Genomic DNA, 16522 nt, shown 5'->3' on the forward strand with positions numbered 1-16522 from the left:
CGAGAATTTTGACATCGCAGTTAAGCAATGAGAGGGGCCTATAGGAGCCCACATCCAGCGGATCCTTGCCCGGCTTAAGCAGCGACGTAATGGCGACCTCCCGCATGGAGCCCGGCAGACGTCCCTCCTCCAGGGCCTCCTCAAAAACCTCACGGAGAACAGGGGCCATGGTGTCCACATAACACTTATAAAATTCAGCAGGAAGGCCATCCAGACCGGCGGCCTTCCCATTAGAAAGAGACATGATGGCATTCCTGACCTCCTCCACCTCTAGGGGCCTGCCTAAGTACTCCCGATGACCATCCGATAACCAACAAAGTGCCAGCTCATCAAGAAATCCGCCGTATCGAGTCTCACCCGTCTGCTGTGTCGTGTAAAGGTGTGCATAATGATCAATAAAAGTACGCTGAATCTCCGAAGTGTCCCGACAGCGAGTGCCATCCGGTGACACCAATTCCAACACGTCCGACCCATGCCTTGGATGTCTAGTAAGGGCAGTGAGGACCTTACCGGGTCGCTCCCCTTCACAGTACCGCCTCGACGTCCAGTATTTCCCCCTATGCTTAGCCTCTCTAGCAGCCTCCTCCTCGTACTCGGAGAGTTTAGTACGGAACTGCGCCAGAAGATCGGGATCAGGGTCAACCTGCATCCTGCGTTCTAAGTCTCGCAAATCAGCTTCCAAGCTCTCGAGGGTCCGAACAATCAGTCGAAGTACTCCACAACTTTTAGAAATAGTGACACCCCGGATCGTAACCTTGAACGCCTCCCAGATAACCTCGACGCTGTCCACAGAACCCTTGTTTCTAGGGAAGAACGCCTCCACCTCCACACCGAGCTCCTCCTTGAAAACCGGGTCAAGCAAAGCAGTCGGAAATAGACGCCAAGGTGGGCGTGGCCTATGCAGCCCGGGGACGGATAGAACAACCTTCACCGGACAGTGATCAGAATACGTCCGAGCCAGATGTGTAGCCTCCCGTAGACCAGCTACCAACCCTCTAGAGAGAAACACATAATCCAGTCTCGCCCATGAACGAGCATGTGTGGTGTAATGAGTGCCCTCCTTGGTGGCAGGGTGGGCGTACCACCAGCTGTCGACCAACCCAGCCTCCTCCACAATCCCACGCAACACTTCTCTAGCCTGTACATTATACTGAGGGCTCCCCTCCGATCTGTCCGACTGGGCATGAAATGCAAAATTGAAATCACCCCCCCACACAATGTAAGTGGCATCCACAGCAAGGACATGACTCCACAAAGTGACGAAAAAGATTGGCGTATCGACATTAGGAGCATAGCAATTAACAAACAGTACAGTGTTCTGCCCAAGCCGCCCCCACAGTAGCACATAGCGCCCCTCAGGGTCCCCCACAAATCCCAGTTCCTGAAATGTGAGCGATCTTTTAACAAGGATGACAACCCCCCGAGCATAAGAAGAATAGGAAGCAAACCTCCTGGCTGCAGCCCACCTCCCGCCAAAGTTGGGGGAAGGAGCGGGACGCAGATGCGTCTCCTGGAGGAGAGCAACATGAATAGCATGCCTGTCCAGGTACTGGATCACACTACGACATTTCCTGGCATCATTAAGTCCCCGTACATTCCAGGACAGAATCGATATCTGATCTATAACAGCAGTCGACATTACCCAGTTTCAGGGCCCCATGGGACCCAATAAGCAAATACAGGGCATCCAACTACCAGCAACAGCCAGCGACAGGTCCACGCCCTAGGGCGCGGACAACACCCCACATACACTCCACACATTCCCCAGCCATCTCCGAACCAGTTAACCAAAACCACAACAACTCCCCCCCAACCAAACCATCCATGCAACAAGCACTTAGGACATACGGCAATCCATCTCACGCGACCCACAACTCGCACACGTGTTACTCTTGCATAGCGCTCCTCGTCACGTGGCAGCCTAAGATGGCGGCCGGTGCACTCGGGCCCAAGATGGACGGGAGCATGGACCCCAGGATCAGTTCCGCCAGATAGAAAAGTGGACCAGCCTAGATAGCGGGCGCGACACCACACCTGTGCACACAAACAACAGCAGCACCTCTCATATCGATCCAGGAGTCCTGGGCAAACAAACATGGACAGCATCATTCCCACCCCATCCACCCACCTGATACCACCCCAACTATCAGGCCATACGCACCCCCACCCCCCCCCCCCGTTCCCCAACACACATCCAGTCAAACAACAAAGGACTAGAATCCAAACCAAAGGTACACATGGGGCACACCCTCCGGGGAACCTTCCAGAGGTGCACGATGCCACTCCCCCACGCCACGCCAGTATCCGCGCCAACAAGTGTCAGACGGCCCCAGGCACAGCGCGGGGGGGTGGGTGCCCAGAGCGCGACACCAGAGAGCACCATCCTGCGGTGCCATACCGACCCCAAGAAATAAAACTCACTCACTCATCCCAAGAAAGACATGACCCCCACACCAGCAAAAATAAAAGCGGGCAATAATTTGGCCACAAATGCGGAGAAGGAAGACAGTAGAACTCAACATAAGATACACGTCCAGAATACTCCAAAAACAGGAAAAAGAGAGACAAAGTCCAAAGTCACCACAATCAGGCGACCTCCTCCTCAGCCGCCGAATGTTCACCCTCAGGGTCTCGATCGCCTCCCCGATCCGCAGCTGCTCGCTCGCGCTGGAGGCGCTTCGCAAAATCCTCAGCATGCTGTGGGTTGGTGAAAAAATGTTGTTTAGCCTGGTGCGTCACTCTAAGTTTAGCAGGGTAAAGCAAGGCGTAGTCCACTTGTAGATCCCGAAGCTTCTTCTTCACCCCCAGGAACTTACGACGCTGGTCCTGCACCATCGGCGTGAAGTCGGGGTACATGGTGAAAGACACCCCTTCGAAGGAAAGGGCCCTATTAGTGCGGGCAGCCTGGAGGGCGGCGTCCCGGTCACGATAGTTCAAAAGACGCGCAATGATGGGGCGCGGTGCAGCCCCAGAGGCCGGCCGAGGTCCCAGTGTCCGATGTGCTCTCTCAACGATGAACTGGGATGAGAACACTTCCGGCCCAATGGCGCCCACCAGTAGCCTCTCCACATAAGTCTCCATTTTGCCCACATTCGTGGACTCCGGCACACCTACAATGCGCACGTTGTTTCGCCTGCTCCTCGCCTCCAACTCCTCATTCTTAGCGGCAATGACACGCAAGATATTGTCCATTCTCGCCAGTTGGGTGGTATGGGTGGCCGCCATGTCATCATGGTCCGAAATGCGCTGTTCCGCCGCCGTCAATCGCTCCTCATGCACGTCCAGCTTCTGGACGACCGCGTCCATGCGCGACGATATCTTGTCCACTTTGTCCACTATAGTGGCAAACCCCTGCCTCATCTCCTGCAGCATTTGGGTAAAGTCCGGTGGTGGTGGTTGCGGGACACTATCAGCGACATTCGGGGGGGGGGGACCGCGAAGTCCCGGCTTCCTGGAGCAACCGCGTCCCCCGCCTAGCCCCTCCAGAGTCAAAGGACAATTTGGATTGTTTAGTGTCCGGCTTCCCCATAATGGTGCGCTAGTGATGCAGTGGGGGACCAAAGCAAATAGGAGTCAGGATATAGGTCGGACACAGGGTACGGCCAAAAAAAAGCTCGAATCGTGGGGGCACGAGCAGGCCAGCGCGCCCCGCCACTCCCAACGACGAGCAATGGCCGTCTCCGCTTCCAGTTCAAAGGGGCGAGCCCCCAGAAAACAAGAAGAAGATCCTTTGCGCCTCCATGAGCAATGGTATCTGGGCAGGCAGATGTAGGAGCCAAGAGATAAGTCCGACAGCAAGGAAGAGCCAAACGGCCCGCCCGGCCAGCGAGCGGGCCCGGTGGAGAGGGGCGGAGCAAGGCCTACACCCCACGTGCAGAGCCCCGGACTGGCACGAACAATGACGCCGGGCCAGGGGGCATCAGACTTCCAGAGCGCAAGTCGGGGAAACTTGGGATCCTCGTAACTTCGGCCAGCACCCTCCGAATGGCCCAGGATTTGGACCGTGGGTAGTCAGTCGGTACCCCAGTAGATCTGTGGGGTCAGATCAGGGCGCAGCGATGGTAATCAGGATCCCTAGGCGGATAATAGCTCCGGGCAGCGGGAGCCTCACGACAGTGCGGCCATTCCGCAGTGCGCCCTCTCAATTGAGCAAGTAGTTTCCAGTGCTCGGCATCCGCACCTAATTGTCAACTTAGGTACTTGTGATAGCTGCCACATGGTTGCACTGTTTGGGCAATTAAAAGATGAGCAGATGAGCAGAACAACAGTTGTTCATTAATTAAATTTACATTAATAAAAGCAACTAACACCAGCAGCCCAAACCATTCTTATAGCTTTGGGGGCCTCGAAGGGTCTGAAATGTCACAATTGTAGCAATGTGATGATTAGTAGTCATGAAGGTACTGTTATGGCGCAATCCTTCTAAGGTAATGCGACTATAATTTGGAACTCGCTACCTCCAAACCTTCAGCCCACCACCTTTTTCCGAATTTTCAAAACAGATCTTAAAACTCTTCTCTTCCAAAGACACTTCTATGAATAATTTGCCTCATCCCAGGTCCTGTCCCTGATTGCCACACAACACTCACCAGAGCGCAATTTTGTAAATATGTATTCTGTAACCCTAATTGCTCCAACTTTTCTTGTTATGCAATCTTGAAAGTAACTGTAATTTGTTAATCTGTATAACGCTGTATAATCCGTTGTTGTTTATTATATTTTTATTTGACATATCAAGCCATAAAAAGAAAATGCTGCAATACATACAATTAAAATCTGATTTGTACAGACCCTATAACCATAAAAACAGTGTAAAACACAATAAATTCCTGATAAAATCGACAAAAGGAACTCGACCAAACCATTGGGGACATCTAGTTCATCATTGGCAAGGGGATGGAGTCACCTATACATTTGGTATACATTTCTACATCCACCCTAAATTACAAGGGCCCGGGCAATCTCCAAATATTGGTGACATCACATTTCTGCCCCGCCCCGTTTAAATTATATAAGGAATTCCTTCAATGACTCCTGTATAGCAATTAAAAATCTGCCCATTGCACATTTTACATTTAAAAATCTCATATTTATCAGCAAGCTAAGCGCTTGATCCCTACTAAAGATTTCATAGACAATAAAAAGGGGTTTAAAAAATATTTTCCGCTCTTCTAAGAACCACAAGCAGTGTAATAGAATATGTGGGCCTTTGCATTTCACTTGTAATCCACATGTGCAGAAGCCTTGTTCATTCATCATAGCGGATTTTATCTTCCAATCTGTGTTGCAAGAGTTCAGGCCCACTCTAAATTTCAAGATTATATTTCTAAGTTTTGGGTTAGGCATGGCCTCGATATAGGGGAATATTTGATTGTTGGTCCACCGGTTTATCAAGAACCTAGAGGACGATTTACTCCTCAAATAACCCAAATCTTCCTCTTGGGCCTTCGAATTAATAATAGCATGCAACACAGATTTGGGAGTCTGCTGCCCCAACCTCCATTGGTCTGGTTCTAGGGATAGTTTTACACACAACTTATCTAGCCTAATTCTAGCTTGGGACGCCCAATTTAGTTCGCTAGACTCTATTTCTTTTTTACATAGTTTTGCTATTTTAGCGGGCCCCTCTCCATTCATTCTCTGCCAAAAATTCAATACTGCTTGCATACCCCGAAAATTCCAGGCTGTAAGGTAACATTCAACTTGAACAGCCTGTATCATTGTTGATGGGGGGAGTACAAGGAGCTGTTTGACACATTTGTGAGCGTGGCTTCAGCACTGAAGAGAAGCAGAGAGGGCAGGGAATCCAGGAGGGAGGCCTCTGGGCAAGAGGATCACAGAGGTCTAGGCTAGAGATCACCGGCCTGAGGCAGTTAGAGGGAAGAAACAGTAAAACCCCGCAGGAGATCCCTAGCAAAAGGAGACTTAGACTGTTCATGTGCGAGGCGTCCGGCCACTGCAGCCGCGGGAGACATGTTCAGCTACCAGAGACCGGTCCAAGGAGAACCTTATCATAATTGGGACCGAATAGATGGCAGGGACCACATGCGATCTTTCCATCGAGGGGGCATGGATTTAAAATCAATCGAGCCTTTCAACAAGTTGCGTGTCATTTGCATAGTTGGAACGAGTGATAGGAAGGACTGAATCTGGGCAGCAGGAGGTCCGCGTAAATGTTAATAAGAGAGGGACTAAGTGCCGAGGAATACAAAGGATACTCTTATATTGGACCAGCACAGATAAGGCGTGTTTGCAGAGCAGCGCCGAGAGCCAGCGTAAATGAAACACCATGTGAGCACTGCACCTGGCAGCACTGGGATGAGAACCGCTGCCTCCTCGCCTGAGAGCCGCAAAGTAAGGTGCAGAACATAAATGTCATGCTGTCACGTGGCACCTCTGTGCCTCTTATGGACTCCTTTAAGAAAAATGGGGTAACCCGTAAGGTATGGACCTGGGTATATTATGATATGAAAAAACAATGGTCCTAATCCTATTGATTGTATGAATTGACTCAATCAAATATTGTTTCCGAATTTTTAAAAGTCTAGAGCACCAACATCAAGTCTACTCTAATATACTCAGTAATCTTAGTACAAAATGATAAACAGCCACCACGATCAAAGGCGAAAGGTACAATGTATTTAATTCATTGTTTCATCTTTTTAAATTCATTTTTTATACACAATGTATTATTTCAAAAATAGGTAAAAACAGGTGGTTGCCTGAGTAGAGCGTGCAAAGAAAAGAGTGATTAGAGTGTAGAATAAGTGAATGTAAAGGAAATTCACAATAGTAGTCAGGACAGATTCACATTATTTATCAAACAATACCGGGCATGTAAGTTTTGCTGTATTGAGTACCTGGCCAAACATCAAATTCTTTTTAAACCATTGCAATCAAAAGGATGTTACTTCTCCAACTCAGTACACATTTTGAAAGGTATCTGAGTGACCCTTTTTTCCTTCCAGTTTTATATGGGGTGAACTCGACCCAAAGGTATTGCAGCGCTTTACATGAGCACCAGTTATGTTACACAAGGACACATTCATTTTCGGTAGGCGCAGGGAGATTGAGAGATTTACCAAGAATCACAGGATGCTGAGCCGTCGCCGAGTCTCAAACCCCGTTCCCAGACATGCCAACCCTCCCGATTCAGGCGTGAGACTCCCGATTTCAAGGCTAGTCTCCCGCCTCCCGATTCCTGCAAGAAAAAACCCGATTCTTCAGGGGTTTCAGCTGACAGGGCTTGGTATTGTGTAAAGTGACAATTCTATCAGCAATAGTCAGAGTGGCCATGCAGGGGCTACAGAAGGGGTGAAAAACCAGCAAAACGTCATTAACGAGGGAATGACAAGCTAGCATTTCCCAACGGCTGCGGGACGCCAACTGAAGCTTTAAACGCGGCGCCCGCAGGTTGAAGTCACCGCCCGGATTGCATCTTTCCCGGTGAAAGCACGCGTATTCCAACGGCTGCGAAAGACTACAGACTGTGGCATTCTTAGCTTTTGACAGGTTGAAGCCACGGCTCGCCTTACTTTTATTTCCGCACGATTGAACCACACCAGGACTATATAGGATTCCTCGGTTGTGAACGCTGGTATGCTGACAATACCACATACCTTTTAAACAACATTGCTCCAACTGAACCTTGCTAGCTTTACTACGTTACTTGACATATTGGTCGGTTATTCACTATCAATGGACTAACACTACTAGCCAGGTGAGACACAGTTCCGCCAAGAAAACAGATGTTGGATTTATCCGAGAACTAATAGAGGACACCTACCGTGTGTTCATTAGATTGAATGTGGCTCCTGATGAAGGCGTTCTGTTAACGCCGAAACGCGCGTCAATGCTTTTTATTGTTCGCCACCAATGTTTTTATATGTTTTTGTGTATAACTGTGTTACAAATATTCCCCTCATACATAATTTTGTGAATTTTTGTATAAACATTGCATTGATTGTTTTTTAAGATGATGATGTATTTTTTTATAAATAAATCGAACTTGTAATTTTTAATTGGTTGTTGTGCTTTACATACTGTTCTTTTCCCTAGTTATATCATCTATTGTGTTTTCCTTTCTCGCATATTAACGAGGGAATGGTCTTTTAAAGACCTGTGAAGTATTGGGGGTGGGGGAGGCTGTGTGTGTGCACAGGAAGCTGTTTTAGCCCGGGCTGTCACACGGGGTGGGGGGGGCATGCACTGCTAGCAACCAACCTGCAAGGCCAGTACACAACACTTGCATCACACTCTATCTGCCTGCCATTGCGCTCCATGCTTCTGAAAGGTATGAAAAAACGTGCATTTGTGTTTCAAATGTCAAATCCTGAAGCAGCACACTTCAAAAGCGTTCCCCAGCACCAAAGTCGGCAGCTCTGGCTATTCAGATTCGTGTTATTGGTTTGACTAACACATTCACTTATAGTTGGCATTGTTTATTCCCTTGTATTAAACGAATGTGGTTCTCAATAGACACACATGTAGAGATAAGAAAAGAATGTATATACCCGTTCAAAACAGACCACTCAGACCACTTCCTGGTTACACTTCCATTACGTTCATAGTAAATCCCCATTTCATGAAAAAGTCGCTTTCTCAAGGGTCGAGTAAAGATAAAGCTTTTGATTATGTCTGGTGAACAACAAAGGACGTTCGTTCCTTTATAGTTCCTTTGGCAGCCCACCAAATTTTAGCTATTTTAACTAAAAATTGAACTAAACAAATATCAACCCAAACATACGTCAAAACGTGCAATAATTTAGATGGGCATATATCTAAACACGAGTAATTCTATTTAAATCTTATTAATATATGTATTTTGACAAGAATTAGTCGACATATTTGTTTTCAATAAGGTTCTTTCAGTCATTTAAAAGGAGGTGTGTATATTTTAAGATGGTCGCAGCTTTTGCGCTTCCGAATTGAACTACGGGTTTCAGTGGCAAACAGGTTGCATTACCAAATTTGGCCACTGGACGGCGCCGTCTAATTCTCATCTAACTTTCGTTTGCCCGTCTTGAACTAGCGACGCTCTTTCCGCAGCTTTATATTTTTTCTCCCGGCATCCTTTGCCCTCTTCTACCAGCCTCGTCCAACATGGTGGGTCTTATTCTGCTACCTCTCCGGTCTATAATCTGCCCCCATCCAACGCGGGCGCGCGATGCTGTGGCCTGAGAAGCGGCCTAGGGTGTAGTCTACGCTGCTAATGAATTGCTGCCCCGGTTTGGGCCGGAAAGTCTGCGGAGGGTGGGTCGATTTGTGGTTGCGAAAAGACCCGGGCTGGAGGCCGCTCTTGTAGAAGGGAGGAAACGGACTCATTGGGTCTGCCGGTGCACGGCAGAGGTTGCAGCTGATTCAGAGTAGTGGTTAAGAAAGAGCGTGTGTGCGAGCTGTGGGTTTTGAATCTGTGGGACGAAGCAGTCGTTCGTCCCAGAGGGCGATCCATGTACGGCATAATCGGTTCATTTCTTTGCTTAATGCTTGCTTATTCTTGCTGCAGGGAAGTACAGATGTGTAACGCTTGCAATTATTAGATTGTTGATCCCACAAATCCTTGCCGCTCATGTTACTCGGTTGTTGCTTCTATGCCACCCTACGAGTTTGCTCAACAGGCAGTAGCAATGCACGCTTTCAGGAGCGGAGCCGTCTGGTTTGTCAGGTCTATATCGCTGTTTGACAGTGTCACGCTTTCTCCATCATAGCGCTATAAATCTTCTCTTTTGTGTTTAATTTGTTTTATTGAGACCTGCAGTCCAAACATGTATGATGGCGGCAGAATAATATGCCAAAGTTTGAGTATAGTTGAATACTGCACGTTGTTATCGATGTGTTCAGTTACTCTTGACAGCACGTTGAGTTCGAGTACACCTGGCAGTGTTGTGTATTGGTTGGTGAGCTTGGTACCTACCTGTACGCTGTGACCCTCTCTCAGCCTTCGGTACCTGTGCGGAAGTGAGCGGTCTGGTCTTCAGATTTTTTTTTTTTATTTGCTCGGGTTTCTTTTTAAATGGGTGTGTTGCCGTGTTTTTCTAGTTTTATTGACGTTCTGGGAGTGAAATTCTCTACACTAGAGTGATTTGGGACAGTGAGTGTTAATCCTTATTTGTATCTTTTACAGTGTTAGTCCTATTTATTGTAATAAGTACTGAGGGTGCTTAGTTATTTCATGTATGTTGATTTGGTCGTTATTGAATTAATGTTTTTCAATTTATCCCATAGCCCGGTGGTTACATTGATAATGAAAATAAGTCCGGGGTGTGTGGACTTTTGCCTGGGCCTAAATGACTGTTCCTTGTAGTGGTTTTTGACGTATGTTCCATGCCCTCGTCTTCAGCGCTTTGTACTGCAATATGTGGTTTATTTGAGAATCTCGACTTTTTTTTTATTAATGTTTACATTAAAGTAACTAACTCTTATGTGAATGTTTGACTTTCAGACAGCGTGATCTTGGCTTGCGGACTTTAAAATGAAAGCACGGTTATTTTGCCTAATACGACACATGAGTGATGTCATAGTAATGTTCGTAATACGTCACTGCCCCAGTAAGCGTTTCGGGCAGCTCGGTTGCAGATGGCGATATCTCAATACTTTCACTTGAATTTCCACGAGTTTGGTTTGGTTTCAGCACGTTAAAATCAGTATAGCTTCATTTTGTAATTAGCATGGCCGTGTAGCGCTCGAAGCAAAACTGTAAATAGCCATTTTGTATCTTTGGCATTCCCTCTTGTGGGGTTTATTGGGTAGTGTCTAAAATAACCTCGGAGTAGTGAGTTGGTTTCTTAAAATGCCGCTTTTATGAAGAGGTTCTTGGGAATTTAGAGCCATGACCCGTCTGAACACGGGTATGACTATCTAGGTCGCGTGTAAGTTGCTTTTGTATATAGGGCCTTAACGCCTAGTTAATAATGGTGTGCTCCCTCCCACAATTTGGGATTAGAAGGCTAGGTTACCTCGCACTCCTGCGAACCTGCATCGAAAGTGATCATGGCCCTATAAGTGACCTGGTCATTGATAATGCAGGGAGAGAAATCTTTGGAAGCTTTTCCCGTGTTTGAGGGGTTTTACATCCCTATCAAACCCTGTGACTTTCAGACACTACTTGAACTGTTTTGCTTAATCTCTGCAGTCTGAGATTTGTTTACTACACCATGGGCTGCATTGACTTGTGAACCCGTTGTTTATGTATAAATACTTTTATGCCTATTTCCAGGGACGCGTGAGGACTAAGACCGTGAAAAAGGCCGCTCGGGTCATCATCGAGAAGTACTACACCCGGCTGGGCAATGACTTCCACACCAACAAGCGAGTGTGCGAGGAAATCGCCATCATCCCCAGCAAGAAGTTCCGCAACAAAATTGCAGGGTAAGGAACCTTTGACTGTGGGGCATCTGTGTACTAGATCTTACATGGAGTATGTTGTTGGAATGGACATCGTTTGTAGGTCTGGGGTGCAGTTATATTCGGTGTGGCTACACCGTACTAATAGGGGTACTGGAATTTGAACGCACATAGAAAATAGCATGGCTTTGGCGAAGCAGTCTAGCTCCACCCAGATGTATCGGTTTGCTAATTAGTAAGATTGTGTGGCTTTAAAACACGGTTTGAGTGTCATGACTGGGGTTTAAGCAGGTTGCAACTTCTATATATTGCTAGTAGAGCTGCACATAGCATTTCTTTCCAAGTATTGACTAAACTGATTGACTTTCTGTTCCAGATTTTGTTCTGAGTGACTGGGCTTGACTGTATGTAAATGTATTGGCATTTATATAGCGCACTACTTACCCGTAGGGTCCCAAGGCGCTGCGAAACCCTCCCTGGCTTCCCTGAGAGATGGTCCCTTAATGGGTATCTCCAGGGTGAGACCAGGCATCCCCGGCGGTCTGGTGGGGCCGTTAGTGAAGATGAGGCAAGCTAATGCCCAGAGTTGCCGAGTGTGATCGCTGATCAGAGTGGGCACCGAGGCGAGAGAATTATCGAGTCCGCTGACCCTGGTCCAGAAACCTGCCGCGCAGGGAATTGAACCCTGGTCCCGGGCCGTCCTCTGCTCTCGGGTCTCGGTATTGTTTCTCTGAAAGTGATACTAGTTAACCCCACCAGTCTAGTCTGTCCCTGTAGAACTGTTAAAGCCCTACTTGTAATGTATACCCATTCACCCCCTCGTTCCTGTGGTAATTGTTTTCTCAACTTAGGAGGCAGGATCAATTCACCACAATAGAATGGGCCCTTCGAGGGCACCTTTTATTTGGTACATATGTTTGATTAAAAAGCACTCAATTGCATATTTCGTCATGTTGCGCTATGCATGCAGACTGTTTTCTATAGGTTCTGGGGGTTACTTGTTGTGGTGACTTTGTGGGGTAAAGATTGAGTTTTGTGCTCATTCAGTAACCACTTTTAGTGTGATCATGAATTTTGTTTTCCAGCGATGTATATATTTTCTTAATGTCTGTATTCCCAGGCCCAATGTAAAGCTCCCTATGGCTGTCGCTCTCCCAATTACAGTGTGCACACCTAATGGCTGTCAGCCCTGTTCAAGTTTGCACTTTAATCCGTTTGACCATTTAAGTCTATCCTTGTCTTTCTGATAGTATAATCGTTATGTGGGAGTTAATTCTGAACACTACAAAGAAAAGAAAATATCTGCTTTGTTTCTTCCCACATTTCCTGTATTAACATTGATTGTATATGGCATCGTATTCACCACGTCAAGTTGCTGTTTTGGTGTTTTGGGCCTGTTAATTACAGTACATTTGGAGGTTTATGCAGCTGTTTTTATCTCTGTTTACTTGAACTATCTGGACTTGGAAGCAGTTGTCCCCTATTATTCTGGTATGTTTTTTGTGCTCTTATTTCTTGGCTGTGCAAGTGGTCGTGTACTCTGTTGGCTCACTGTTCTATCCATTTGCCACTTTGCCGAATGTCTTTTTAGTGCAGGCTTCTCCAATGAGTAATGTATGAGCTTCTGGTACCTCTTCACCTACCTCGAAGCACCTCCCCCTTTGTTCAATCCAACTTAAAAGCTTTTGCTTGGTTGAATTAATATGTTGACCAAAATACAAGTGTCCTCCAGACGTGTATTTTCAGACCTCATCATTTCCAAAACATATTTAATGCTAATTGAGCAATGATTCTGGAAGCCTGGGGATACTTAACTTAGGGGGGGGGGGGGGGGACTGTCGCTATAGCGGTTATGTAGTACCCATGAAACTAAAGGTGATGGGGAAACTGCTTTCAAAAAGTCTAACCACTAAGAGTAGCACTTCAGCCCATCAATCTTTTGCTCACCATGCCATCTCAGTTTTACCCAGCTACATCCAAATCCGTCTTAACCCTGCTCCAATGGGAACAATCCAGACTGTCAACGCAGGTCCTCCCTAAGCCGGAACACATGCAACGCAAGACCAGTTCCGCTCTAGGTATGGGCTCATCCTGGGTTGTTTGTGTTTTGAGTTGGGAGTGCTAACCGAGCTATTGCCAGTTGTTGGACTTGTGGCAAGGTGCCTTGCATCGTCTTTTGTTACATTCACCTCCTATGTACAGTAATTCCATATTGATAGTCTTCTATATTAAACATTACTGCTGGCAACACTGCCTGATGCATGGAGGTGATAATTCCTAGTAGTCTTGCATATGATGGGCACTAATGTATTCTGGTCGGATATGGCTGCTATAACAGCTCTAATATTAGTCTTTGGGGACGATTTTCATTGAACAAAAATAGCTCTCACTCGGTCTGCTTGTTTCCTGGCCTGTGAGCCACCTTAGGAGAGTGAATGCGGTAAAGAGGTCTGAGCTGTTTTTTTTTTTTTTTTTTGTTTGTTTTTTTGGTGGACAGGGGAGAAGAGCAAAAAGTTTCACTCTATAGACTGAAGTAAGTGTTAATGACCTGCACCTAGGTGATTGGAGGGAAAGGGGATAGTGGTGGCAAAGGAGTTTAAAGACCATATGAACCAAAAATGTTAGCAGGGAGAGGTCTTGTGGCTGGACTAATGGGTGTTTCCCATTTTGTTTGCTATTACTGTGGCCAATTACCCAGAGCTTCCTCACCTGGTATCAATTTCAATTCAAAAATCTTTTTTCGGATTTCAAAAATCCATAAAAGCACACTTTAAAATACAATTCGACATTTACAATTACAATAGGTGCAATAGACACTATAAAGTACATTATCAGTGCATTTACTAAGTTACACATTTCAGAAGTGCAAGGAGGATCAGTAGTCATTGATAGTACAAATAAATCAAGGGTATTCCAGACAGGGAGGCCGAGCACTGAGGCCGAGCACTGTCCTACAGAGGGCCAATTCTTTGGAACTCCCTGCCCACTGAACTAAAACAGACTAGGAGCCTGGAACTATTCAGGAAGAAACTGAAAACCTACTTGTTTACCATGCTTTAAATTTTTCAGGTTCTCTTCCTCAGCTCTAATCCTTGCAGCAACCCTCTAATATGCGAGCACCAGCGCAGAGATATCCCTTCGGGAATTTATTCATGCGCTTAACAAGCAAATAAAATAAATAAATAAATACTTCTACGTACATTAACCACATGCGCGCTGCTCTGATTCTGCTGCTATGCTGATGTTTTTAAAAACCCATTGTTCATGACGAGCTGGGCTCGTCATCAGTGTTTGAGGAGGCTACACCATGACGAGCCCAGCTCGTCATCAGCCTCGAAGGGGTTAAAAATAACTTTTAAAAAACAGCTTGTGCGAAATATAAGTTCATCGTCCTCCAATTTTAAAAGCATCAGATAAGACTGGTTCAGGGAGATGAGTCTTAAGTTTTTTAAAATATGGTGCTAGAAACCATTTAATATATTTCATATAAAACTTGCACATGAAGAAGAAATGTAGATCGTTTTGTTTACTGGTTCCGTCACAAGGACACGGAATCTTGTCATCTACATTGTGTCCCAGAGGAAAACAAAGTAAAGATTTTACCGTTCTTGCTTTCATTCTAAATAATAAAGATCTTTCCCAGCAACACATTGGTAATGTCAAATACAGCGGGAGTTGCTGGGTTAATAAACCATTGTTAATATAGGACACAACAGTTTGTTTCTTCATCTCTTCCGACAGTCTTTTTTCCCTGTAATTGGCATACAGTTCAAGTTGGACTTCTTTTTTGTCGGTCCTCTTTATATGAGATGGATTTTCAAAGAGGTTGCCCCTGTCTATACTAGACAGACTCTCTTGTATACCACGAAACCATGGGATCTTATTCCATTTGTCACAAGCTAAACATTCCCTCAAAATATCATGTTAAGCTAGCATTTTCATTTGCCCAGATAGCTAACCAAAATAATGCAGGCCTGGCTGCAATAAAGTCACTAATGTGGACGTGCATTCAGCTCCGAGTGGCAGATAAACCCTGATGATGAAATGGGAGCTCCCGGTAGCTTCCTACAGAGCCGGTTCTCTTCTCTTTGTATTGAGGGGGTTTTTGCTGACCCCCAAATTTCGGCACCGTAAGTTGCCACTGGGATGCATTGGAGCCTATAAATCTTTAAAATTGCTTTAGTTGCTCCAACTTTCCTCGGTTTGGGAAGAGATAAAATTGAGTTTATGGCCTTTGAGAACTTGCCTGTGGCGTGGGCAATATGCCCACTCCACAGGCAGTTCGCAGCAAAGACCATACCTAAATATGGGAAAGTTTTAGTTAAGAGCAACTTATCAGCTCCTATCATAATGGAATTTAATTGCTTAGCACCCGGCCCACAGGACATGATGGATGATTTTTTAAAATTTACTTTTAAATCCAAATTCTTCATGTGTGATGAAAAAACCCTGACTAGGGCATTAGGTGTTAATCCCATAAGCACAGCATCATCCGCGTACAGAAGACACAGTAGTTGGCATCCTTTAATTTTAGGGACATCTGGGGTAGCCTTTTTTAGGGAGTTGCTCAAGCCATTTATGTAGATAATAAATAACAGGGGTGCTAAAACGCACCCCTGTCTCACCCCCCTCTCTACATTAATTGGCCCAGAGACTGTACCCTCCATGTCAATCCGTACTTGTGCCTTTGTATCTTTGTGCAAATAGGCGAGGAAATGTACCAGAGGGGGATCCAGGCCATACAACAAAAGAATCGACCACAATTTTGACCTGTTTACCAGGTCAAATGCGGACGATAAGTCCATGAACGCCAGGTAAATGGGTGATGCCTTAGCAATGTTATATTTGCTAATTAAAAGGTTTAAATTTAGGCATTGTTCGATGGTTCCCACCTTGCGTCTAAAACCCATTTGACAACGGTCAAGTACCCCCATTTCCTCAGCCCAGTCATTAACTCTATTATAGAGTACCCTACCCAGGATCTTTAAAGTATTGTCCAAGAGCGAAATAGGCCTATAATTTACGGGATCAGATCTTTCGCCCTTTTTATAAATAGGCACTATTATGCTCGTGGACCAAGTTGCGGGTATTGGGACAAACGGTAGACTGTTGAAAAGGTTAACAAAAATGTTTCCCCAGAGTTCTGGGTTGTGCTTGATTATATCTATTGGGAAGCCGT

General features: G+C 46.0%; 1 protein-coding gene and 1 non-coding gene across 2 annotated transcripts in view; both read left to right on the forward strand.

Moving 5' to 3' along the window:
• The first annotated feature begins 8977 nt into the window (after window positions 1-8977).
• RPS17 (ribosomal protein S17) overlaps window positions 8978-16522 on the forward strand; it is a 35988-nt gene continuing 28443 nt past the window's right edge. Inside the window, exons 1-2 of the mRNA XM_086959203.1 lie at window positions 8978-9105; window positions 11216-11367. Of these exons, the coding sequence (XP_086815329.1) occupies window positions 9103-9105; window positions 11216-11367 (155 nt within the window). The 5' untranslated portion in view covers window positions 8978-9102. The remainder of the gene's footprint in view (window positions 9106-11215; window positions 11368-16522) is intronic.
• LOC147728950 (small nucleolar RNA SNORA71) lies at window positions 10971-11100 on the forward strand. The gene has a single exon (XR_015309234.1). It is a non-coding gene; the product is annotated as a small nucleolar RNA SNORA71 (small nucleolar RNA).

This window comes from Lissotriton vulgaris, chromosome 2_2 (genome assembly GCF_964263255.1).
Source record: "Lissotriton vulgaris chromosome 2_2, aLisVul1.2, whole genome shotgun sequence".
NCBI lineage: Eukaryota > Metazoa > Chordata > Amphibia > Caudata > Salamandridae > Lissotriton > Lissotriton vulgaris.